The following is a 26,779-nucleotide window of genomic DNA, read 5'->3' as shown; positions in this document are numbered from 1 at the left end:
TAAATTACCTTTTTTTAATATCTTTGGGGAAAAATTGCCTTCCTATCATCTCCAAGCCCCAATGACTGCTTTCCAATCATGTCTAATACAACATTATATATATATATATATATATATATATATATATATATATTATATATATATTATATATATATATATATATATATATTATATATAGATAGATGAAATTTAACCCTTTACTCCAATGACTCAAGAGATTGATTTGAGTGTAATATATTGAAGTCATTGTCCCCTTTAAATGTGATCACTTAAGAGCAAATGCAAGGAAAGTGACCAGTGGCTTAAAATAGTCTTGCATTGTATCGTCCAATGGTGGCCACTTAAAGGGCCGTCACAATGTGGCTTCATCTGGGTGGACATTAGGACCCTGGGGTGGATCAAGTCTCCCTGCAGGACTGAGCTAAAACAAACAGCTGAGTGAGATGGAGAGGGGGGAGAGAGGGGAAGGGAGGTAGATATTGGGCTAGAGAGGGGGTAGAAAAGAGCCAAGTGAAAGCAGGAGGAGGAGAGAAGATACACAGGGAGCAGATAGATGATGTGAAGGAGCTGCTGGCTGCCCTCCTCCCCATTCATTGCAAGCCCTCCATCCAGCCCACAGGATGAGGAGGATCAGGGCTAATGCCATAGCCATCCTGACGGTAGCCTGGATCCTGGGCACCTTCTATTACCTATGGCAGGACAGCAAGCCCCGACCAGCAGCAGCCAGCAGGTTTCCAGGCAGGAGTCGCCCAGCCGGGAGGCAGGATGTGCACAGAGAGGACCGGAGCAGCACCGATGCTGTAAGTAGGAGCAGCTGATGGGGATCCGGTCCCATGTTACAGCATCTTCTCGCTGGCTATACATTGTATCCCCCTCGCCGGCTATACATTGTATCCCCCTCGCCGGCTATACATTGTATCCCCCTCGCCGGCTATACATTGTATCCCCCTCGCCGGCTATACATTGTATCCCCCTCGCCTTTATTTAACCCCCTAATACCCCCGTTACTTGTATTACTCAGGGCTAGCAGAATCCAAAAGTTATTTGCCAATCCTCATACAGTGCCTCCTATCTATATCCTCTTTACACCCCATTCCCCCATCTCTATACGATAAAGAATTCTATAGGGTATATATATGTACGTGTATGATATGCAGCAGCCTCTACTTTGTCATCTTATCTCTGTGCATTATAATTTAGAACTACATAGAATTTGACAGCAAATCGGCCCCATTCGGCCCATCCAGTCCTTGGTCTCGTCTTAGATTCACGCTATCTTTATTCCCGTACCATGCATGGTTAAATTCCCGTACTGCGTTCCCCTCTACCACTTCTGCTGGAAGGTTGTGCTACTTATCTACCACCCTCCCAGTAAACACTTGAACATCTCCATGTTTAACCGAACTAACAGGCTGTCCCAATATATATATACACAACATCCCCAGCTTTGAGAAGCGTGGATTATCAGGAGATGAATGTTTCTATTACTGTTTATAAATGTCAGTGATGTTTGTTGCGCTGCGGGGATAATAATGCAACAAGAATTGATACATTTTATATGAAATGGAACATCGGGTGACGAGGCATAGATTACAATCTAGAAAGTAATTTCTCTGCCGGGGTACCTAATCCGGCACATGATATCCCAATCATTATGATCCATATCGTATTGGACAGTCGCATTAGGGGCGCTTCTTTAAATGGCAATCTAGAAAACAAGAGGGAGAAGTAACGGAACCCAAGGGCTAGGTATGGAATGTTTATCATGTCGGGGCAAACACCCAAGGTTTTTTACCCTTTTAAAACAAAAGGGGTAGACATGGAACAGCCTGCCAGCAGAAGTGGTAAAGGCTAATACAGTAAGGGGATTTAAGCATGCATGGGTTAGGCATGAAGCTATCCTGAATCTGATACGGGACCAAGGACTGATTATGGTCTTTAAATCATGAAAAACAGGCAGACTAGATGGGCTGAATGGGTCTGATATGTGGATTCTGTTAAATGGCGGCACTCTGCTTGTATCCCGGACTCGATTACGAAGGTCTCTTTTCCGATATGTCTAATCGTTTCCTTGTTCCTACTGAAGAGGCAATCTAGGGATGTCTAAATATCGGCAAATGCACGCATCCAAAAGTAGCCTATATATTTGCATTTAAATTAAAATATCGGTTCAGGTTTTGTAGCACTTTGATCTAAACGTGGGGAGGAAAAAGTAGTGTTATGGTCCTGGCTAAAATGTTTAAGTGATTTTTGGGCCAACAATTCGCGGGCGGTGCATCATACCCCAGCTGTAGTGACTAAAACAATGTAAAAAAAAAACATTTTTAAGTCTTTAATTTTTAAATGTTTAAGACATGACTTCATCCTCGGTGTCGAGCCGCTTTCCAGTGACCCCTTCATCTTCCTGTCGCCCTTCAGCCCTCTTTGAGGTTTCCAGTCCTGCTCGGTGGCTTTAATGTGCCACACGCCTATCCCAAACATGTTTCATTCCCTTCGCTGTATTACCCTCTACCCCTTCTTTTTGCAGGCTGTTCCACTTAACTACTGCCATCTCCGTAAAGATTTAGGTTATGGTCTCTCGTTCTATCACGTCTCCCGTCTCTCCTTTCCTCCAAGCTCATATTAATTTGTGGTTTTGCACAACAGCCCAGCAGTAGAAGGGTTAACGGACGTTAATTGCCCCTACACATGCGGAGTATTTCACTCTTCTGGCCGTGTGGTATTTGTAGTGTTCCTGCTACCCCATGACCCCGGCCCCCCTGCTTTTAGTCCCAACTGTCCCGTGCTTGGTTTCTGAGGCTGGCTATTGTCAGAAAGCTGCCCCTGAGGCAACATGACTATTGTACAGCGCTGGAGCATATGTTGGTGCTATTAACACATAAGCACTTTATCGACTTATTCCAATGACGCGGTGAAAGTCTTGGGCGCTGTGTCTTAATGTGGTCCCAGCCAACTCGGAGCTCTGGATGGAAGTTCCAGTTACCGTGGCTATCGCGGGGTTCCTCGTGGTCCTTCCGTGGCCTGTAACCCGGCCTCACGTGATGTGTGATAACCTCTTGTGCAGGGATGAGGGGAGGATTGCCTTTACCCGGTAACGGGACTGTTCTCGGGATCTGGAATCATGGCGGCGCATGTCTATAGGGAGAGGGGTCTTGGTGGCATCTCCTGGTCCTCCTCACTAGAGACGTCGCCCATATGGGACCAACATCCTTTCCTTCTCTGATGTCCCCCCGTTTTTTAAGGGATCAGAGTGCTTTGTGCAATAATTAAACCTGATAATTGATAGTAAATCTGGATGTTGAGACGACGGGTATATTTAGCATGGACAAAGGCGTGGGGGGGGGGCTGTTAATCCATGTCTGTGCTGATATCTCCTGGTATCCATGGCAGCGAGGCTTCGCTTCTTCATAACCGGCCTGATCATCTTTCACTACGTCTCCTGTGGCTTCTCTCGCCGAGCAGTAGCCGTGATTTGTTAGCTGCTTACCAGTCATTTGCTTTGATACGTTTACTGCTGTGTGTTCAGAGTTATAGAATGCTGGGGACATCGGACGGGACGGTGGGATATGGTCGAAATTGGGACTGTCCCACGCAAAGCAGGACAGTTGGGAGGCATGATCAAGCAGTTTGTTTCTTCAGACAGCAGGCCAGCAATGCATATGCCATGCTACGGGACTTTCCCAACAAAATCATGACACCTGGTTGCTATGTAAGATGCTTTTCCACAGCCGACCAGGTGCCGGTTGGGTTCAGGGGACTCTACCGGGGCCCTCGGATCCCCCACTGGATCCAGCAGGTTATTAACGAGATGTACGTTTGTTCTGGCTGGCTGAGGCTCCTGAGAGTTGAATCAATAAAGCAGTCTAACCTCCAGCTATTATCTGTGAGATGTGCGGTCGCAGGCTTGCCGTTCAGTGTCAGGATAGCTAGGAGGGACGGTCTGCAGCTTCTCTGGGTCTCCAATTCTCTAGCAGGTGTTTCCATATTAACCCCATGTTATACCCCAGAGCACTAAACTTGTATAACCAGAGTGCTTCTGCTGTCCCAAAAAAGACTCAAATAACCCTACCCTGTCCATTGCATACCTTCCAAGGGTCTTTGGGAGGCAGGGTCCCCTCTTTGGATCCTAACCCCTCTGCCCCTAGAGTTTTGGGTACAGTCCCGGGGACCTCATCTGATCTATTGATGTATTGGACAGCGATTAAAATGGCGAATGGTTTGCAGGATAAAAATAGGAAAGACTAAAATAAGCGTGGTAAATAAGTAGAACAGCCTCCCAGCAGAAGTGGTAGAGCTTAACACATTAAGATAATGTTCTCCTGAAACTGAGACCCAGTGATGATTAAGGTCTGCGTCTGTACGAAAAGAATGGGCAGACTAGATGGGCCAAATCGTTATCTGCTGTCCAATCCTGGTACTCTGTCGCTATATCCATAACAGTTCTGTCTGTAATTCAGGCACAAATCCATTGGTACAGCTGCATTAACCCCCAGAGAGGTCCGAGGCAGAGATGCTGACACCGCTGGAAACGCCGGGACTATGTTCCTGGCAAGGTATATCCGTCACATACATTCACATCCATCTAACGGAAGGAACCGACTAGCTTCTAGATAGAGGCAATCATGTTCTCGACAAAAGGGGGGTTGCTTGAAAGCCATAAACGCCATAAATTTAAATGGCGGTGACCGAGAAGAACCAAATTCTAATTTACAATAGAGATGAGCTTTTCCTGGAAGATGGGCGCGTTGGGTACCGGCCATCGTGTGTGTGTGTGTGTGTGTGTGTGCGCGTGTGCGCGTGTGTCGTTGGGTTAAGCGTTGCAGGTCTTGTGAATTCTAACAAAATGATGAGGTTGTGGAAATTAAAAGGCCGTTATTCCTTTCTCTCTACAGCTAATCAATAGGTCCTCTAAGTGAATCTCACTTGGCTTTCCAGGCTTGAGAACGGATGGGCAATTCGGAAACGGTACACTTGTAAGCTTTAAACAGATGGTCGTCCTTATTTTGTATTATATAATAATTATGGAACATCTTGACTGTAAGGAAACTGATTGTGCAGAAGTAGAGGGTTCTATTTATGGAACATGGAGGTCAAATCAGATAAAACATGGATAATTCCCATGGTCATTGAAATCTAAATGAGCCATAAGTTGCCATGTCAGGAATGGATTTGAGCTCCAAGTGAAGCAATTAGTGGGGTTCGTTTGTGTAGAGAGCGCTTGGCTCGCAAGATTACGACCTACAGGGAACTGGGAGAGGAGAAACACAAGGTGTGGAGACAGGGTAGTGTTGGAGTTGTGTTGATGTCAATAGGTTCTGGTTGAATAGGTTGTGTGATTGGTTAAAGCTGGAGGGGTTAAAGCTGGTTCGGTGAAAGTTCCAGAAGTAAAGGACGGCATGCGTGTGACATCTTGTAGATGGAGGAAGAGGTGATGGTGAGGAGGGCAGCCGTAGCCCATGGGAAGTGCATAAGGATCCAGTAGGGGAGTGATTTGTTATGAAGGCAGAATGTATGGAGGGCTTTATATATTAGAACAAGGATTTTAAATGTAATGCTTGAGGTAATATGGAGCCAATGGATGGATTTCGGAGAAGCAGAAGAGTCGTGCATGGAAGATGGGCATAGCCAGGTAGATTGCCAGTCTATCCAAAGGAATGCCAACCAAAAGTGTTGCAATAGTTGAGATAAGAAAATGAACAGGGTTTTTGTGGCTTCTTGAGTGAGAAATAGGTAGATGCGAGATGGTTTTTATTAGGTGAAAGCGGCAGGATCTGTTGAACTGAATGGGGGATGGAGAGGTTTGAGTTGAAGATGAGCCCAAGGCACTGGTTCTGGTTAGTAGGTATTGTTAATGGAGATTGAGGATTCAGGTTTTTGGGAGATCGTTTCAGGTGGCGTAGTGACATCAAAGAGTAGCTGACAAGCAGGTGGTAATGGGGAACATTAGAGAAGGGGAGAAGATGGGTAGATTATAATTTCTCTTGGATAATCCAAAGGGACCAGAGGACCAAAGACTGGTCCCTGGGAGACGCCAACACAAGAGGTGGTGATGTCTTGGCAGAGAGAATGGTTAGACAGTTTCAGGAGAGAACTCTCGTTATACCTATAGAAGAGTCAAGGCGGTGGTGATCCAAAAGCAGCAGAGATCAAGGATTATTAGATGAATCGACTTTTTGCTTTGGCGGAGTTTCATTGGTTACTTGTGTATGAGGGCTGTTGGGTAGAGGGCTGCATTTGAGCTGTTTTGGGTAGGGGGCTGTGTTTTGGGAAGGAATTAGAGGAGAGGAAGTTGGTTAAGTGATGACGGGCCAGACATGGTGCTTTAAGGCCAGCGGCCATGTGACCTAAGCAGGCTGACGGCTGGATATGTGCAGCTGCACACTACCTTTTTATTCTTGGCATGTGATCCACATATGTTTAATACACCACTTGGCTTCCTCTATGCCTCTTTAGTCTCTTTCCTATATAAATATGTGGAGACTAATTCTTCTTATCCAAAATTGAAATCGGTTAAAAGCACATGAAAGATGAATTCAGCATTAAACTGTTATTGTAACGTATTAATACTCGAGGACTTTGATGTGGAAAGTGATTTTATAATTTCATTATATGGATTGTCCTCTTATGTATCCAGGGTGACTAAAATAAATCCATTTAAATATTTGATCTAGTTCATGTTTTTTCTTTTATTGAAGGCTTTTATCATTCTGTAATGCAATCACTTAGATTTTTCAATGTATGGTTTTTTGCCATTAAATGAAAAAAAAAATGCAGCCCACTGAGCAGTTGAAACGACTTTTCGGAACTGTGCAGATGTTGTAGCCGGGAGAAAGATGAACGCATTAATAAAGGAAATAATTTCAATGTATATTCTGGACCGAGCGCCTGCAGCACTGCCTGTAATTTAAAGGGACGCCACTCAAGTTATTGCCCCTGCTTGGTGGGAGTAGCCACCTTCTGCTAAAAATCAACTTCCACAAAGAAAATGGGTCCTCAACAAAAGTCGGGGTGAAACGCAGTTTCCCTGGGGCAGTGGGTTAGCGTCTTCAATCCATGTAGGAGAGCAATTTTATATATATATGTGTTTTTTAAATAATTTTGCTCTCTTCCATCCCCTAACTGGGGTTAGCTTTGTCCATATTCATAAGTAGCTTTTCGCAGATACTTAGATGTAATGTAGAAAAGTTTTACTTTACTGAAAGGGTGGTAGATAACTGGAACAGTCAACCAGTAGAAGTGGTAGCCTCTAAGAAGTAAATGTGAAACATGCATGGGTCCAGAATTTAAGATTAGATCAAGGATCCCTGAAAGTGTCTTTACAGCAGGAACAACTGGCAGAGTAGATGGGCCGATTGGTCTTTATCTGCCATCAAATTCTGTTTATACTTCTAAAGTTTTTTTTTTTGTTTAAATTAAAATGTATCTGGTTTTTCCAAACCATTAATAAGAAATACAATAAGCTGGTATAGTATCTCCCAAATAAAATGAATTTGGCATTGAATTTCAGAGTTCTCCCCCCCCCCCCCCCCCAAGTGCCATACATGCACATAGATACATTCATGCACACAGTACATTCCTGCGTATACTCGCGTAATTCTATATATTCCCACATTCTGTTTCCAGCCTCCGGAGGATCTCTGGGCAGCCGGTCCTGGGAACTTCTCAAAATGCCTATAGACTTAGCTGGGAACTTTCTGTATGAGCTGGAATATTAACTCTTTAATAGCCCCTCGTGAAGATTCTCGCCAATATCAGTCCTCAAGCAGGAATATAGTCAACCATAAAAAACTAGGAGCAAAAGCTCCAATCGGGGGGGCCTTGCGTATGATCAGCGGTGTGGAATAAATAGGAGTTGGCTTTAGGCTGTCGCCCAGAGATCTGCCCCTTCATTCTGAGGTTGGGGCAAAAACCAGAGACATTCTTATACACAAAGTATTTCCGAAACAATCCAACTGATTGACAAGCAGAGAAACGCCGGCTATGGGTGAATTCACTAAAACGAATTTACCTCGGCTGACAGCGGAGATGGTGAAATAAAACGTACCCAGCCTTTGCTTGTTCAATCATTGGATTACTACAGAAAATCTCATGTAAAAATAGTAAGTGTGGGGAAATATTGACTTTTTAAAATGTAAGCTTTCCTTCTAGAACGAACGCCCTGTGACTTCATTGCAAAAGTTTTTTGTCGGTTTACTTAACTGATGGGTGGGGTGTGTAACGGGACTGTCTGAAGAACAGCGGGTGAGAATTTTAACAGTTGCTGTACTTTAGTATTCCTGGACTATCCCTTATACAGAATATACAGTTTAACAGTTTTTGCATAAACTCCCAACTGTCCTGTTTCCTGCAGGACAGTCCCAATGTCAAGCTGCTCTGCTTCGCAATTTAACTTTGGCAAATAGCTTAAACAATAAGGGTAAGGACGCCGACATGGATGCTTCAGGGTGGCGGAACATTAACTGATCAGAGTCCCTTATAATTGCCCGCCATTACAAAGGCTGCCTAAACAATCAGTAACTTAATAGGTGGGAGATAATGTAATGGGGAGGAATTATCATGTAGACTGATTAGCACATGGTGATACATTCATACCTGCCAGAAAGGTCAGGGGGATTTAGTTACTAATGGGGGACTGTCACTCGTGATCAGAGACACTTGGGAGGTATTTGCTATTTAAATGCGCAGGAGAAAATGTTGCGCATGCAGTCTGGATTTTTCCAGCGCGTCGAAGGGAGTTAATTGGCTTTTACCATCTGTAGTTTTAGTGTTTGGTGATTGTCAGCCAGTGATCTGGACTCATTGAACCAATTATGTGTACGCAGCGCCGTGTCCGGCTCAGGGCAACTATGTAATAACGCTGTCCCACCCTCCACTTAATGCTGTATATTTCTATGTTCTCCCAGGCCCTGGCACATCTATTAATCTTATAGTAGAAACGAGGACTATCCCAGAGAGCCGCTAGACAGTCAGCATGTACAGGATTTCATGATATGTATAACCTATTATAAGTCATCTATCTAGAATAGTCTCTGGGCTTTGCCCATTTCTGGCTATATCCTGCTCCTTGGGGCATTTCTCAACCCTATGCCAGGCCTAAAGCCCTTTGATATAAACCATTAGAGAACATGGCAGGGCTACTTCTAAACCTAGGAACATGTGTAATGTAAATCCAGGTGTCTGTTTATATATAATATATAGATATATACACACACTCCATCAATAACATATAATATAATATATATTATATGTTATTGATGGAATGTCTGTTCCCATCGTGTGCTGATGAAAGCTCCAATCAATATGTCCGGCTGGGAGGAGAGGAGGAGAGATGTGATCTAAATACTTACAGGGATTTAACAAAGTACAGGAGGGACGTTTATTTCCGAGGAGGAGAGGGTCAGAGCCGTGTAATGTAAAGATTTACTTTACTGAGGGGGTGGTGGGTAATTTCTCCAAAGTGAGCTCAGCGATTGGCTGGTGGGTTAATATGTTGTGATTGGTGGGCCTTAAGGTGGCCAGATGTTCACTATAACATGGGATAGGTATGGAAGATGCATGCTGCATGGGTGCATATTTTATATAGCGCCATCATATTCCATAGCATTGTACAATTTAAATATATATATATCACTTGACTGCCCTTCATGATACTGCCTTTAGAATCATCTTCATTAAAAGGGGAAATCTGGTTACTCCGTTCTCCCTTTTGCTGTACAGAAAATTATTCTAAATAAGTTTTGCCCCCCCCCCCCGTCTGACAGATTTATTGTAATAGTCACCGATCCGCTTTAATGCTCATCTAACACATCGGCAAAGGACTAAAGATGCTAATTTTTATTTACCATTTTTATTCATGGGAAATTTTATTTGAGTGTAATATGTCAAAGTAAAAGCCGAAAAAAAACCTAAAATGAAATAAAAGCAATATATTTCTGATGTGATGTACGGCCCATCATTTGTCAGCTGAGCAGCGCGGCTCTGCTTCGCTCAGCGACATCTGCTGAGAGACGGAAGCTCGGCCCAGAGTGATTCAATCGTGCAAATATTTGGCCAGAAGTGCAAATGAGAGTTGTGTTTTAATTATGTTTGACTTTTAACCAAGAAACTCTTAAGTGCAGTTGTGTTTTTTGTTTTTTTTTGGAGCTTCCTGTAGATTTAACCCTTTGAATGCTGGGGTAATTTTGCCTTTGGTGCCCCTGCGAAGCTGGTGTCTTTTTCAGAGTTTGGCAAGAGTTCTATTTAGGTGACGGTAGAAATCCATATATTTTTTTCCAGGTTGGGTTAAATATTCCTAAATATACCTATTTTCACACGCCATGCATCATTTCACGGATATAAGGTAATGCAATTTTTTTTTTTCAAATTTCCCATTAAATGCCTAACTGGATAATAAAAGTAAGGAAAAATCTTTATTAAAAGCCTGGAAGGTTGTGTACAAAGAGCCCACGTACGTGACCGTACAGAACATGTCGCAGGGTATACACGAGTAAGATGAGTTATAATGCATAAAGAAACTGAATCTAGCCATAAAATGTGTATTTCTACAATTATGACACTTTTTTTAATCTCTGGTGGACACAGGTTACAGCTCGATGTTCTCATCAATTTGGATTAGGGTGATGGGAGTTGTAGTCCAAGAGTTTAGATCCCTAATGTTTAATGTAAAATGAAATGTATACTTAATGTATAGGGCATTTGGTGTGGGGGCACCTGTTGCGCTGCGATGTCCAATCCATGCATGTAAGAAGGTATCTGATTCTTTCTGCATTCTGGCAAGCTTATCGGACTATGGACCATCTGCCAGCGTGCAGGAACTTTCTGCAGGCAGCGATTGGATCGTTGCTTTCCCCTGGTGGGTAAGATGCTGATCGATCTCTGCTTGCGCAAAGGCATTCTCTGCTTGACTCATACACAGGACTTCCATATGGAGTGGAAATCTTGGATATACATTGAAACATAACTCCGTGGATGGAGGTAGGAGAAGGTGCTTGCAATTGGTTTAGCAAATAACTGGCAGCACCACTACCTACAGAAAACGTTTATAGCCCCGGGCCAGAGTGGCGATAACTTAGTGGCTCCTCGCACTTTAATGTCAGTGGCCACACGTGGCTTTCTACCTGCAGTGTATGGTCTTGGGTATCCAGCAAGCGGCCGTCCACACCCTACAGGACCTGGTCTGCCGCTGGTGCAGTAGTATGAAGGACTATGTGGCCCTATTGGCCACTTGCTTGGTGTGCCAGGTAGGCTTGGTCCTAAAGTACTCCTAAGTCAACACTCCCCGGAATACATTTAACTCGGTCAGATGGGTCCAGCTGGCTGTTTTCGCCTTTGCGGTAAAAATGGCCCCTGTCTTGGAAGTTAAGGGGGTTGCAGTTGTAGTTTAAGGCTTTGCAATGCTTCTGGTTCTAAATAACAAGGTGTTTAATGTCTTTCTCTGAACTCCGGTGCCAGATCCTAAAACGTATCCATCAGACATGAAATCATTTGCTTTGCGGCCATTGCTCTTTACGATGTATAGTTGCTTTGTGATTTTCCTCTGGAAATGTGTTTAAATCCTATTGTGCCGAGCGCACTGGCTTCCAATGATTGCCTAAAGCCATACACATGCAACGTTGTTTCCAACTGAGTCTCATTCAACTTCTACATTGAAAGTTATTCCGGGCATAATTCCTCCTTTAAAACTATTATCTATAGACTAGGGATTTGTACACTTAGGGTCCTAATGTAACCTTTGTGAACAGCTATTAGTTTAATACATAAATCATATATATTAAGTACGGAATGATGGAAACGAATGACTGATTGTAACAAGATTCAAAGTACAGTAGTCCTTTTCAGACCGAGAGTAAGTCATGTACGCATCTTTATGGATAAGCTTTCTGTTCTGTTCCCATCATTCTTTTTCTTTGAAGGTCCAAGCGATTTGTAGGATCTGGAGATAGGTCAAAAGGGACCAATGTTCCAGGGCCATGTGTGGCCATTGGCATTCTTCATCATCCAGGCATAGTTCAACCCAAACCAGTCTCTTAATAAACATCGGTTCTCGCTCTGACGTTTTTAGCTTTGCTGTCAATATTTTCCCCAAGAAGCTTCTGAATGATCTGTTAGTTTCAGACAAACCAATGGTTCTTGTTCCAGGTGATCTCAACCTTCCAGACAGAGAAGGGGAAGATCAATGGCTTTGATGAGAAGGCCTACCTGTCCTCAAAGTTTCTTAAGGCTGGAGAAGATCCATACCGTCAGCACGCCTTCAATCAGCTGGAGAGCGACAAACTCAGCAGCGACCGGCCGATCCGAGACACGAGACATTACCGGTATATAGAAAACCCTTTTAGATATAAGCAAATCTGGTTAGCGTGCCCGTGTGTTTGGATTGAGAGGCACATGGGAACCAACAGGGTATATTTAATTGTAAGCATTGTCTATAAGCTCCAGATGCCCATTACTGCCAGCCAACATGCATAAAACCAGTGTTTCTGTATGTAATTGTACCCAGAGTTTTCTGATCTATTATTCTAGAGGTATCTGAATGAGCTGTGCGGTTGCCACCGGTGTGTGGATGAATGAGGATTCATCTGGTCTGGATAATTGAGCATTTTCAGACATTTAAATGTCATTTCATGCATGAAAGCTCATGTTCTAGGTCTGTGCATAACTAATAAAACAATACAAAGATCGTTCAAGAACTTACAAAAGATGGCTACATAGAGAGGAGAATCATATGGAAGGTCGTATAAGGTGCAGGTGTTGCGCATGTATGTTCTAAGCTGCTTTGTGTTGCACCGTGCAATAGGTAATGTTTTCCATATATATATATATATATATATACATACACAATATGGGACATTTACATTGCCTGGGAGGTGAGCCTAATGCCATCAGTAATAAGGTAAATAACATCGTAAGTACCAAGTCCCTGAGAAACCGAATATAATGGCAGAAACTCGGACATTAGTCGTTGGTCTCGTCTTAGATTCAGGAGCCATATGTCTCCCCCATGTATGTTCAAATCCCCCCCGCTGTATTACCCTCTACCACTGATGAGAGGCAGTTTAGAACATGTCAGTAATCATTAAATACCCTTATATATAATGAAAAATCTGACTTGTGTCTATAATCTTTCTAACCAGATGTACCTCCGTGCACTATAATCCGGATCTACCTCCAACCAGCGTCGTCATTACCTTTCATAACGAGGCTCGCTCAACCTTACTGCGGACCATAAAGAGGTGGGTTCCCCCATGGCTTGCATATACCGTATATTTATATATGATGATTTGTAAGTGGAAAACTGACTTGGGGGGGGGGGGTATTGATACCAGGGCATGGGCAAGGTTCATAAAGCCTGTTCTCCAAAATATGGAAAGGAGATACCGGCCCGTATTAAAAAGTCTGATAATGGTACTAGTAATATAAAGATTGGTATTGCAGGTGGCAACTGATGTTGGCTACCTGTTTTTTAAGGGATGAAGTTCCTTGTTGCATAAGGATCCGGGGCTGTGTCTATTGGCTTTAGCAAAGCTCTATAATGCCTGACGTCATACTCTTGCCACTGGGAGTACTTGTGTATGCTGGCTAGTGTTTTAACGCTTCATTGAGTCTTCTGCTGAGACCGACTACCCACTTGATTAGAACTCAAGGTTTGAATACAATCTGCATCACAATACGAGGTCTTTTAAAACGCACATTGTGAACATGAATTCCCTACTCCCTGAACCGCATGAGTGGAGAGCTTTAGACGCAGGATCTCTATTTGTAGCACTTGTCATGAGTCTTCACTACAGATGAGGGAGCGAGGATGGGCAAAAGCTGACTTAATCTCGCATAACGAGGCAGTATCTTAGCTGGGCTAACACTCCTCTTTAGCCATTTGGGTCAAGCTCAGCCTAACTCAGGTCTAGCCTCTACTGCCCTTATTGGCAACTTTGACATCTTGTTTGTACGCTACATGCTGATTGTATGATGTGCTACATGCTGATTGTATGATGTCTTACATGCTGATTGTATGATGTGCTACATGCTGATTGTATGATGTCTTACATGCTGATTGTATGATGTGCTACATGCTGATTGTTTGGGTTGTAAAACATATTTCTATGTATATGAAGTTTTCCTTTTTTTTTCCCCCATAGTGTTTTAATTCGAAGTCCTCCCAGTTTAATACAGGAGATCATCTTGGTGGATGACTTCAGTGCAGATCGTGAGTAGCTTGTTTGACTTGATCTCAAACGTTGAACATGTTGTGAGGTTCTGTGGGAGAGAAACAAATAACTGCAATGTGACTATAGAAGAGTCGTATTACTTCGTACAACAGATGGGATCTATTTATGTGTACGAGTGTCTCATATACACAAGACAGGGGCTCTATTACCGTGGATCTGATTATGAGTAAAGGCGGGGAACGTTAATGTTCCTTTATAGCCACGACAGTTATTGAAACAAATGCTTGAACTATGAATTCTACAGATGTGAGTGGTGTCTGATCGGGTCCGTAGGGATCACAGACTATGGGAAACATAAGGTGTAACAGATTGAAACCAGCAGGCGGTAGATGGGTGGCTGGACTGAGCAGATAGGGGACAGGTCTTTCCAGCTTCGGTTCAGGTCGAGGTGGTGTCCAGATCTGACCGTGTGGAATAAGTGGATAAGCACCAGGAACATGGTTTAGAATAACCATGGCAAGCCCCGTGCTTAGGGCGAGCCTAGACGCTGCTCATCCACAGCTGCTGGAACGCTATCACTCAGCGACTCCTATATCTGACATCTTATTGAGTTGCTGGAGCATTGTTACAATAAATACGTTTCCAGACCGGCCGCTAAGGCACATGTTCCAAGCCATTATTCTTTGAGAAACAGATGTTCTTATTTAGGAGGGACAGTTCCTCTCTATAACCCGGATCCCCTTTCTCTTGATCCCTTTTCTAGGACCTCAATGTTTGCCTGGTATGAGTATACCACCATGAGATATATATATATATATATATATATATATATATATATATATATATATATATATATATTTATTTATTAAACTTCTCAATCAACAGCGGAATGTTTTATTTTTTTTATATTAGATCACAACATTTTTGTAATTCACCACTCAACAAAACAAATGGTCTATGACCCCCCCCCCGAATGGAAGTTCAACTGTATGGTTTTGCTTCCCGCTGAGGTCTAAATCGCTGTATTTTAGAAGAAAAGAAAAATAAACGTGCTTAAAAAAAGGCACGCCAACAAGATGTTTCATTCTAGACTTTGATTTCGTATCCAATTGTACCAATTGGGTTCTTATGTCATCTGATTAAAATATTAATGTCATTGTGGAAACACGTGAACCAAAATCCCAGCATATTAATGAATTTATAAATAATCCGGTATTTTCTACATGCTGTAGCTTTTCTCCAAAGTTTTTGTAACGGGTCTCGGGTAGAAAGCATGGGTTGCGCTGCTGCAGAGGAATAAGAGCCTTCTGCTTTCATGGAGGTTTCGGCGTGATCAGATGAGCTTGGATGCTCTTCAGCTAAGAGGATTAGTGCTGTCAGTCTGATTAATATGATAAGTGAAAGCAGAGCCTTCCTATGGAACACATTTGGGAGCCCTTCCTGTGTGGTGAATCATAACTGCAATAAGATGTTAAATATTGTCCTTACTCTATTTCTTACCATAGCCGATGACTGCCAGCTCCTCACGAAAATCCCAAAGGTTAAATGTCTAAGGAACAGCCGTAGAGAAGGTGAGTGTACGTTGTGCATGCGCCCTATAATATCTGAGCTGTTGCTGGACAAAAACTCCAATGGTCCTTATAGAGAAGTTGAGGATCGCAGGTTATAGCCCAACAGTGGTCCATAAGCAGCTTTTTCTGTACTCTCCATGCACTGTGTAAGTCTGACATCTCCCAGGGTCAACTGGAAGGCCAAACAAGATAAGACATTGACTAAAGGCAGGGACAAGATTACGCTTACTCCATATTACCTTGCTCATTACTACTTGCTGCGTTCTGCATGTTATATCTACATACAACCCCTGTGCTTTGTTAAATGTTTGCAAATGCTACTTTCGCTAATCAATTATAAGCTACAGTCATGGCGACACTTTGGGATGTACATCACTTGATTATTACTCGATATAATTTGTCATTCCAAAAAGATGCTAAAATATCATAAACATGGTGGGTATGTTGGAACGGTGCTTATTTTTGTGGTCACACCATCACTGTAAATTGTGGTGTGATGTCATAACGCAGTGACGTTGGAAGTCGGCGAAATGTGGAATATATAGTTTCTTAATATAGCCTACTAACTGATGACATAAGCAAAAAACGCCCTGTTCTGTGGGTCATTGACACGAGTAAGAGTTAAAATCCCAGATTAAAACCTGGGCCACGTGCCAGGAGAGCTGGATAAATGGATTAGGAGCCAAGCGCAGCGATAAGTTTTTGGAATACCAGACATTTGGCAGGTATAGAGTGCATATGTCCATGAGAACACGCAATGTTGTACAGTGAAGAATGCGTTAAGGTCTGCGTGCAGCATGACTGACTAGTGCTGTGCATGTGTGAGAATGATATGTGCAGTGTATGAATTATCTGTAGGTGAAGATTTTTCCTATAGTACGTAATGTCTTCATACAGTGTGCTCCATGTAGGGGATGCTCTTGGGAGCGTATGGAATTTGCAAAGAGATTATATTATGTTTGCTACACCCTTAAAAATGCATAATATGAGAAACTCTCTTCCACATTAATGACCTATGCTGTATACGTGAGTATTTTAGCCATGCAGAAAAGCCTAATAAGTGTAGCCCATTGTAGCACAGAATGGTGGCGCTCTATAAATAGTGTAATACACATTTTCATGTGCTTGCAGTACGTTGTATGTTGGTATTCTGTGTATGGGAATGTTATCATGGACGTGTAGATAAACTTCCTCCTGTTGTCCTATCAATTGTAATGTTTTTCCTAATGTCTCTCCAGTTTGATATCTCCTAAGGGACTTCACCTTGTTCTCGTTCTTAGGACTCATACGATCGAGGGTTAGAGGAGCAGATATCGCCACGGCTCCCATCCTCACTTTCCTAGACAGCCATTGCGAGGTGAACACTGAATGGCTTCAGCCTTTGCTTCAGAGAGTTAAGGAGGTGAGTGTGGTTTGTGTGTATATAGCCGTGTAGTCTGTCGAAGACATAAGGGTCTGTGTGGTGCAGGGAAGGGCAATCTTGTTCTTTGTCTTCTCCAGGATCACACTAGGGTGGTGAGTCCCATCATCGATGTCATCAGCCTAGACAACTTTGCTTACCTGGCCGCGTCTGCAGATCTCCGGGGTGGTGAGTTCTAGAGAAAAGCTTGTTGTACATATAAGTAGTCCTTTATTTTTTGTATATGATCCATCTGTAAAGGTGAGAAAGTGGTCCCACCACAATGATCTATAATGGAATGTTCTTGCTGGTCGCACTGATGGAAATAAGAACACTTTGCTCCAAGATGACTTTTTTCTGTACACTATAACACAAAAACACTATCCTCTCGTCTTTGCTTAGGGTTTGACTGGAGCCTCCATTTTAAGTGGGAGCAAATTCCCATTGAGCAGAAAATGTCCCGCACTGATCCAACGGTCTCTATAAGGTATAGGAATCTGTAAATATTTGCGTGAATAGGATGTATAGTATCCAGTGCTATATACCGAGCCTTCATAACCTGTAACTGTTGTCATGTGTATCCTGGCACTCAGAAAAGATGGTGGCCGTGGAGTTGGGTGTTGGGATGCTGCCAATGCCTTTAAGGTGTTCTACCTTTTAAGCGGAATTCATTTTTTTTGTTTAAATGTATCATTTTGAAATGTTACTACTTTGGCAGAGACACTTCCCAAAAAATATTTAATATAAAATGAACCATAACTTTAATTTTTTCAGGCAAAAAGATACTGGTTGTCTCCATAGAGGCAACTGAAAAAAAACGTATTTTTTGTGATTATTTAATCACAATAATTTATTTAACCTTTTATTTATGTAGAGAGCTCAGTATGTTTCGACAGCAGCACCTTATGGCATATCTCTGTTTTCAGGACTCCTGTCATTGCTGGGGGTATCTTTGTCATCGACAAGTCCTGGTTCAACCACCTAGGAAAATACGACACCCAGATGGACATCTGGGGAGGGGAGAATTTTGGTGAGTTTATGATTTGATTTATAATCTCCAGAAATTTGAATGGAATTGGAAATGCATTTTATGGCTCTAGATAGATAAATCTGACATCAGATAAGCCCTCTAATTGCTGATGTGAAATCTTAAACTGTTTTAGGATTCCTCAATTTACGTCGTAATTGCCATTCCAATTACCCATGAGAAAAATACTAATTTAATTCTGTAAACTGCAGACACCCAGAAATCTAATTTAACTTTGCTATTTTTTGTATAGATCCAAAAATATTAAACCTATTAGCTCAATAACTTTTTTACTTTGAGACCGCAAATGAGGCATAAAGCAATGTAATAGATGTGGAGGTGGCCGACGGCAAGTGGGAATCAGTCGGCTGATGTATTTGGCAACAATCACAATAGCGTAGGCGTTACAATATTCTCTCTGATCAGCCTTGTCGGATGGCTTTACCGATTTATTTTTACCCGGAGATGTTTGCTCTTGTATTAGCACACGGCAAACAGACTTAACGGTCGTGCGGTTCTTATCTCCTGACAAATATGGATTTCTATGATAATAACCATAGCATAAGATGACAGATAAGAACCATTTGCCTCTTTTCTGCCCATTTTTCCTGATGTAACAATTCAGACCTTAATCAGTTGTTGGTCCCCTCTTAAATTTAAGAGCAGAGGCGTAACTGGAAACCCCGGGGCCCCGCAACTTCAACAGCTGGCCTGTGCCATCATTGCCCCTGAACTAGTCTGCCTTCTTTGCCCCCTTGCCCCACTTCCAACATACTCTGGCACACATGTAAATACATTTACACAAATTACACACTTACTCATACACACTCGGTCCCTCTGCCCATTCCTCACCCAAGAAACCACAAAAACTTTGCTTCGTTCGCTTATCATTTTCCGTCTTGACTACTGCAACACTCCTCTGGTTGGCACTCCACTGTCTCGACTCTCTCCTACAGTCTGTTCTAAATGCCGCTGCTAGGCTTATGTTCCTTGCACGTCGCTCCTCTTCTGCTTCCCTCTTCTGTGAAACCCTTGACTGGCTCCCAATTACTGTTAGAATTAAATTTCTGGTACGGACATATAGGGCCCTCCATAACACTGCCTCCCCATATATCTCTGCCCTCATAAGCAAATACTCTCCTACTGGATCCTTATGTTCTTCCCATGGGCTACGGCTCTCCTACTCATCACCTCTTCCTTTGCCTGTCTACAAGATTTCACTCGGGCTGCCCCCATATCTCTGGAATCTACTTCCACCGAACCTTCAGCATTCACCCTCCCTCCCAACATTCAAGAAACATCTAAAATCCCACTTCAGAGAAGCCGCACCATCTTAGCTGCTAGAACCTCCTTGTCACTGATACGACCACCACACTACCTCTCACCCTCTCTCTATGCCTTATGTTTGTCACCTCATTCCCTCAAGATTGTAAGCTTGCGAGCCGGGCTCTCTCCACCTAATGTATCGGTTTATCTTAGTCTGTCAATTCTCGTCTTGTTGTATTGTATTAAGCGCTGCGTAAATTGTTGGCGCTATATGAATAACATACACACGCACGTTCATGCTAACACACCCCATCTCACCCCACTTCCCTCTCACCGCTCCTGCAGCTTTCTGTCCAGCTGCTCAGTGTGTGGTCAGCCTGTCTGACCCCGGGGTCACGTAATGTAACGTGTCCCCTCGCTGGTTCAAAATTGTTTAGAAAGGGCCCTTTATAAACCGTTTAGAACCGGTACGAGGAGACAGACCTGGTTACAGATGTTACGCCACTGTTCAGGAGCCATATTCCTATCCCACGTTCCATTTCTTTCGCCCTATTGGCAATGTAAAACTTCCTTACTTTACATTGCATTTTAGATTATGGCCTCGTTCTAACACTTCTCTCCCTTGGAAATAAACTCCCTTCCAGTAAAATGAGAGTTTAAAAATAGCTATAATTTCCAATATGCTTCTATGATGTAGCGATGGAGAGTGCGCCGTGATAAGGAACATGAATTAGCTGTAAGACATCTAAAGAGAGTAATATTTTCCAGAGTGTTTTCTTTCCCAAATACAAATGCTCTGAATGCCTGTCTTGTCTAACTAATGATGATGTCATTAGGTCTTCTCTACACTGCTGCACGTTCTAGTGCGCGATTGATGTCATTTGTTTAGGAATGAATTTCTGATGAATGATGTGTAAAATTACTTGCATTGCAATTAAAGAAAACTGCCAAATGTTGCTGTTAGAACCCAATTTTTATCTTGCACCATTAAACCGGGATGACTCATTGTTAAAACGCTGTATCTGCCCATAAATCTCTCGATGTGCTGTCACTGGGTAGCACTAAGGTCTCCTGTGTGTCTTTATGGTTTTTATGAGACTTAGAGAAACGATGAATTGGAGTGAAAAATACTGTGGAACATTAACAGCGCATAGTTTACCCCACGTCTCTAGTACTGGGGCATTAGCAGTGGAAAGTCTGCTTATGTCATCACATAGTATGCATATAATGTATATATTTTTGTCTTTGCGTTGTGTTCCATCAAAAGGAATTAAAGATTCATTATATGCAAAGGAAATGTTTATTACGGTAAGGACAGTCAATGACAGATCCACGTCGGTTGAGACTTTCCTAACTCCTACGGTTCAATATCCCAAACAATAACCAGTTAATACAGAGCTGTGTGACATCATGGCATTATATTAATCAATAAATAATCCTAAATATGGATAACTGATCTTATGACTTCTCCCTAACAGCACAAGTAATTTGTGTATGTGTAAATTTGTATAAATACAATGTATAAAAAGTGCTTTCAATTTCTTTTTAAATGGTTAAAATGCAAAGTGGATCTCAACTGTGTAGTCTTAAATGGGACAGCCTCAATTTCTGGCACTGTCCTGCTCCGCTGCCCCACTGTCGCTCTTTTGGGGCTGCGAGGATCACAGGTTGGTTAGAGGGATCGGCGGATCTCCCCTTACCACCCCGCAAGCTGTGAAATTGAGTAATCCCAGTGCACGTGTGCGTGTCATCCGCGAGACAATCGTATCCAGGTGTTCTTAGCCAGGTGATACGTTCTAGGTCCTGCTACTCGTCCTTACGCTATCCATGCCCCTTCCCATCCCAGGTGTCCCATTTTGAAATGATGTATGGCACTTTGGCTCTCAAATTATGTAATAAACCACTCTATTGTGTTCATTTAGACACTAGTAACTACTATTTGAACGTAATCTTGATTTACACAAACATATCCATATACCAAAAACTTTGGAGACTTGTTAGAGACCCTTTGGAGACTCGTTTGAGAACTGTTTCTCGGATTGTTTTTTCTTCTTGATCGATATCATTTTTAGGTCAATGTTCTTTGGTGGTCCCCTGATCATACAACATTCTAGGCTTAAACTCATTGCAACACTTGAATTTCATGGCCCAGATCAATGCCATGTTATGTTTGCTCATGTTGCAGAGCTGTCCTTCCGCGTGTGGATGTGTTCTGGCAGCTTGGAGATCGTGCCCTGCAGCCGCGTCGGTCACGTTTTCAGAAAACGTCACCCTTACGACTTCCCTGATGGAAATGCACTGACCTACATCAAGTACGTATAGACGGGTCCTTTGGGTGTCCGTATGCATGTAGTCAGCGTGTACGGCTCTGAACGCAAAACCATGGAGCCTTCCAGCTGTTAATTGCCTGTGAAAAATGCACTGAAAAACGCATTAGGCTGGCTGGTCCCACATTATACATGCTAGATAGGTTTTTAATATTGCTTATTTGAACTGGTAAGCAACATTACAAAAGTCTATTGTTTATATTTGTAAATGCCGTCTCCTTACAGTAGGGTATGCTACAGGGCTGCCCTGCACAGAGCATGCTTTATGAGCTTATAATGGTGCCCAATAACTGCTAGACAGCTGTCTGAAGCAAAGTGTGCATACGCGAGCCAATAAGGCTTAGTGTCATGTGTGATGGGTTTGGAATAAGTAATACAATCCGCTTTGTAAAGGAAGAGCCGGTGGCCGAGACATGGATTGCTACCGTCAACTGAGAAGTCCATACTTTTTGGACCTAATAAAACGAATACTGTATTGTAGCTGGAGGACTGTCCATGACATATTTTTTTAAAGCTTATGACGCTATTAGTATTGTTGAGTGAAAGCTTTTTGTCGGAGTATTTAAAGGCTAACTAACCAAGCCTACCCTTCAATAATGGTGTTTATGGGAATGTGGGCAGCTGGCTTGACTCTACGATGCTAATGTAACACTTCACGACTGTCTGTCCCCTCTAGCGATTATCACTCTGATAGAAGTAGGCAGTAATCTGCTGGGCGGGGGGGGGGGGGGTTTAGGCAGTGAATGTCCAAGGGGGGCCATCAAGATATTCTGTGTTCTGATCATACACAAGGCAAAGCTATTTTCAGATCCTGACTTAGCCTGTGTAACCAGATCTCTTTTGATCCAGAAACACCAAACGCGCAGCTGAAGTGTGGATGGACGAGTATAAACAGTACTATTACCAAGCTCGACCATCTGCCATTGGGAAGTCCTATGGGAGGTGAGTGGAAATCTGCCATGTTTTTTCTTTCTAGAGCAAATGTGGTCTGAAGTTTTCTGGGTTAGTAGATGTGATTCCTTTTTGGTACTGCTTTCCAAGTATCTAAACACTGTTAATTGTGTGTACTTCTTGTTCTTACTGCAGTGTGTCCGAGAGGGTGGATTTGCGGAAAAAATTGAATTGCAAGTCTTTCCAGTGGTACCTGCAGAATGTCTATCCTGAGCTAAAGTGAGTACACGGGAAAGGGGTGGAATAATCTGTGATGTGACCTCATCTGACCCTTGTCCTCCTTTCTAGAATTCCAGAGAAGGAAGCGGTTACAAGGATCATAAAGCAGGGAAGCAACTGCTTGGAGTCTCGGGGAGAGGATGCGGGGAATGTCCTGGCCGGTTTAGGAGTCTGCAAGGGAACAGCAAAAAATACACCCGCTACACAGGTGAGGCACTGAATGTCTAGGCAGCAAGGAAAAGCGTTAAATCCCACAAGGGTGCTTGGCTGCTACATTTTTATGCATTTCTATAACATTTTATACTGATATGCAGGCAGTCTGTCATACCTATGGCAAATGGCCCTATACGTACCTGATCTGCTGCTCCAACAGATTGGGGGCCACACTCGGCATAAGATTAAAAACAATGTTATGTCCACGTGTATCCAGCCAGTAGCTGTGGAGAAAAAAGGTCCACAAAGGGCTGCCGGTTGGGGAGACCATGGATCTCCCTGTAATTGGCACAAAATAAAGGGAACGCAGTCTGCTGAATGAGCCATCCTGGTCTGAACCCGACCCTGGCATTGGTCTGACGAAACACACTATCCTATAACCAATATTAAGGCAGGATTGTGTCCTGGCTATTTAATCTCTTCCCCTGGAGAGTGGGGTGAAAATTCTTAATGGAGGGGGCAAGGAGGAAGAGTAGGACAAGGGTAGAGGCTAAACACTAGGGGAGGAGTGCTTTGGGCCACTCTTTAATCACAGCACACCCTTCTCCGGGGTTACCACATTCCCAGACATCGAGGAACGCAAGCAGGCTTGGCTGCCTAACAGGATTTTTGACCGTTGGTAAATTTCCACCACCATTTATAATGAAAAAGTCATACATGAAAGGAGACTTAAGTCTGTCTTTCTCATAAAATATTGTTGGCAATGTGACCTCATCTTATCACTAGTGCTGATATATTAAGTCATCAGGGTAAACTGAGAAACTATCAGACTAACTATGAGAGAGGGCAACAGATCTTCCAATCACAGGCCATACATCTGCTAAGTTTTTCTTATACTAGCTTGGATGAGAATACTTAGCCAGACACCCAGGTGAAGTACATATGATGGGTATTATCTATGTGCACTGTGTCCAGTAAACACAAATATCATTACGTTTCTATGGCTTTCTCCTTCATTGGTCAGAATTCCGAGCGTTAAATGGAATCCTGCCAATGTATAACATCATTAATTACTCCTATGATGGAATGTCTAGCAGCCTTCTGCCAAAGAGCAATATTTACAAAAACAAATCTAATCGCCGAGTCTCGGGCTGGGCAAATACCATTATCGGCTGCTTTCTACAGACAAGACGGGGAGGCCAAGTGCCATTTGCACTAGAGGTGGGTGAGCTGGAGCGGATGTATGAGCCAAATTGCAGGCTCATTGAACAGCTTGTGAACCAACGCCCCGGATACCAGACTTCATATATATACCCAAGTGGGTGCGTGGGATGAATAAACTGTAGGAGGGGAGGAGGCCATCTACCAGCCCACACATCTCCTTTTGATGCAAGTTTTATAATCTCAGTAGAATTTGATCTGTTTTCTGATATGTTTTTCTTCCAGGAATGGGTCCTCAGCGAATCCTTAATCCGTCAGCAAGACAAGTGTCTCTCGATCACTTCATTCTCTACAGAAGCCCACGTTATGCTTGAACCTTGCAACCAGAAGGACAGCAGACAGGTAACTGTAGTATACTATATATTTCTCACCTTAAAGCTTTGAAAATGCCCAAAGAGGGGGTACCTTTGTTTTATGTGGTTAGTGGTGTAGATAGGGGACAAGGTCCTTTTTTTTTTTTTTCTTTGAAGAGTTTTTGGATCTGTAAAGCTGATCATATAAGCCGTTTAGAAGAACAGTATCTTATTAGATGGGAACTCAATCCTTCTGTCCAAACAAGGACTCATTAGGCGTAATATATTTGCACACTGATACTTTCAGAATGTCCATGTGAAGAAGGGATCATTAAACGGCTTTCTCCATGATACACTTTTAGCACGGCCTCCACTTAGATGCCCCCTGATCAGCCTAACTTAAGCAGCAAGACTACTATATCGGTGCCCGGCAGTTTCCTAGCATATGTGGGCCAGCTGCAGTATATTCTATTGAGGACAAGGGCTGGCTATGGAGGCCACACTTTGATGGAGAAGACGATGTTAGTTAGTTCCATAAAATAGTTCCTCGCTGTCTGGCAAAAATGTATTTTGAGATGTGCTGGAAACATTACACCTGTGTCGCAAGAAATGCTGACTGCCTGGGAATGTTGGGCACCATCATTAAGATTTACCTTAACAGGTTTCCCATATTTGTTTTACTAACTTCACGTCTTATGGATGCTTATCTCCTATAGAAATGGAAATTAAAAGGATACTTTCTACAGCACGTGGGCAGCGGACTCTGTCTGGATACAGACCCCCCTAGAGTTCTCATGAACTCGTGTCAGTCTGATTTGCCAAGCCAGCAGTGGGAGTTGCTTCAGGTGACCTGAGCCAAGATCTTCCCATCTTCTGCATGAACTTGTTTGAGCAGAGATCTTGGCAGAATTCTTGAAGACCCCAGGTTTACATCATCCTACTTTGAGACCAAATGCAGGTACTGAGCCTGTAACGTGTCCTACAGGCACTGTCACCCCTACTCAGATGACATTTGTCTACAAGCTGCCCTTCTGTGAGCGTTGGAAGCCATGGGACCAATACTTGACTTGCTTTGGTGTAATACATCTACCTTCTCCCCTACTGAGGATCACAAACTGGAGAGTATAACACGTGACATGCATTACAAGTTTTTACCTGCAAGGGAACTGTCCTGGTTAAGTATGGGTCTCATGAGGTTACTTGATCACGGGATGTCTGGATAAATGATATTTACAGACTCGCTGGATGTCTCATTCCTGTTTGATTGTGATATTAGCCGTTTTGGCCACTTTTCAGGCTGTTGCTAGCCAGCAAGGATCATTCGTATGTATCTGGCTCTAATATCTTGCATTCTCTTGGGTCATATGGCTCATGTGTTTCAGACTGTTGTCAAAGGGCATATTTTCCCCGGCTCGCGTGGCAGTTTGTGACAAGTAGCTTTTTTGTGACAACTAATCGGTCACTAATTATCATTTGGCAGCCAGCATCTCCATACTGCAGATAACCTGCCGGATAAAATGTGTATTTTCCTTTTTAAATGCCGAATGTGCTTTGCTTGAAACTCACTGTGTAATTTATTCAGATGTTCTAAATAGCAGTCATTGTCTCGCTCTTCTCATTACGCCGTCCGGTCTTAGGAAAGACCGTTGTGATAAACGGCGTGTCATGTGTAGCTGTGCGGTGATACAGCAAGCCGTGTGAAGATGGCGGCGCCTGACTATCCTGATCCGTGCGGAGATTAAATCTGTTGATAAAAGCAGTGTGCGAGACCTTCCCGGATCATGAATTGGGAATCGAGCGTGACGGTTTGGTTGATACTATGGCAACCGAGAGGCTTAAGTTTTTTTTTTTTTCCTTATGTGAATAAACATTGAAGGAAAATAAAAGGCGTGCAATGTTTTGTGTAAGTGGGACAGCACCTTAAAGCCACATTTAATAACGGAGCTTCTTATAATCAGAAAATCTCCCCCTCTGTTAACCCAGCTCTTGATGAATTCATCTGTCCTTGTGCTTTATTCACAGAATGCTGTATTCTGCAGCTCGTCGGTCTCTGTTAACGTTAGATTTTGGAGGCTAATTTCACAAGGTTGCTCTGAATACCTCCAGCTGTCGCATAAAACAAATTCGTTTTACCGCCACTCTTGACAGTTGCTTTGGGCAACAATTCCATGGAAACTAATGGACAAGCAG

At 43.0% G+C, this 26,779-nt stretch overlaps 1 protein-coding gene across 1 annotated transcript; it reads left to right on the top strand.

The window, feature by feature from the left end:
* The first annotated feature begins 620 nt into the window (after window positions 1-620).
* LOC149284647 (polypeptide N-acetylgalactosaminyltransferase 16-like) lies at window positions 621-25,443 on the top strand. The gene is made up of 15 exons (XM_089496372.1): window positions 621-800; window positions 12,139-12,314; window positions 13,131-13,229; window positions 14,133-14,200; window positions 15,668-15,733; window positions 17,014-17,135; window positions 17,234-17,321; window positions 17,535-17,619; window positions 18,059-18,162; window positions 21,611-21,737; window positions 22,602-22,694; window positions 22,839-22,922; window positions 22,992-23,130; window positions 24,522-24,638; window positions 25,306-25,443. Exons 1-15 carry the CDS (start codon window positions 621-623, stop codon window positions 25,441-25,443), a joined length of 1,686 nt encoding a protein of 561 aa, XP_089352498.1.
* The last annotated feature ends 1,336 nt before the right edge of the window (window positions 25,444-26,779 follow it).

This window comes from Sceloporus occidentalis, unplaced genomic scaffold, assembly GCF_023333645.1.
Source record: "Sceloporus occidentalis isolate IW3139 unplaced genomic scaffold, rSceOcc1.0.p SCAF_89, whole genome shotgun sequence".
Lineage (NCBI taxonomy): Eukaryota > Metazoa > Chordata > Lepidosauria > Squamata > Phrynosomatidae > Sceloporus > Sceloporus occidentalis.
Note: the sequence above shows the minus strand (reverse complement) of the source record. Positions and strands in the feature narration are given on the sequence as shown.

Bases quoted from the DNA above. Each gene is read 5' to 3' on its own strand.
- LOC149284647 (XM_089496372.1), top strand. From the start codon at position 621: ATGAGGAGGATCAGGGCTAATGCCATAGCCATCCTGACGGTAGCCTGG. The intron at 17,136-17,233 runs GTGAGTGTGGTT...TGTCTTCTCCAG, and splicing joins TGCTTCAGAGAGTTAAGGAG to GATCACACTAGGGTGGTGAG. The intron at 22,923-22,991 runs GTGAGTACACGG...CCTCCTTTCTAG, and splicing joins AATGTCTATCCTGAGCTAAA to AATTCCAGAGAAGGAAGCGG.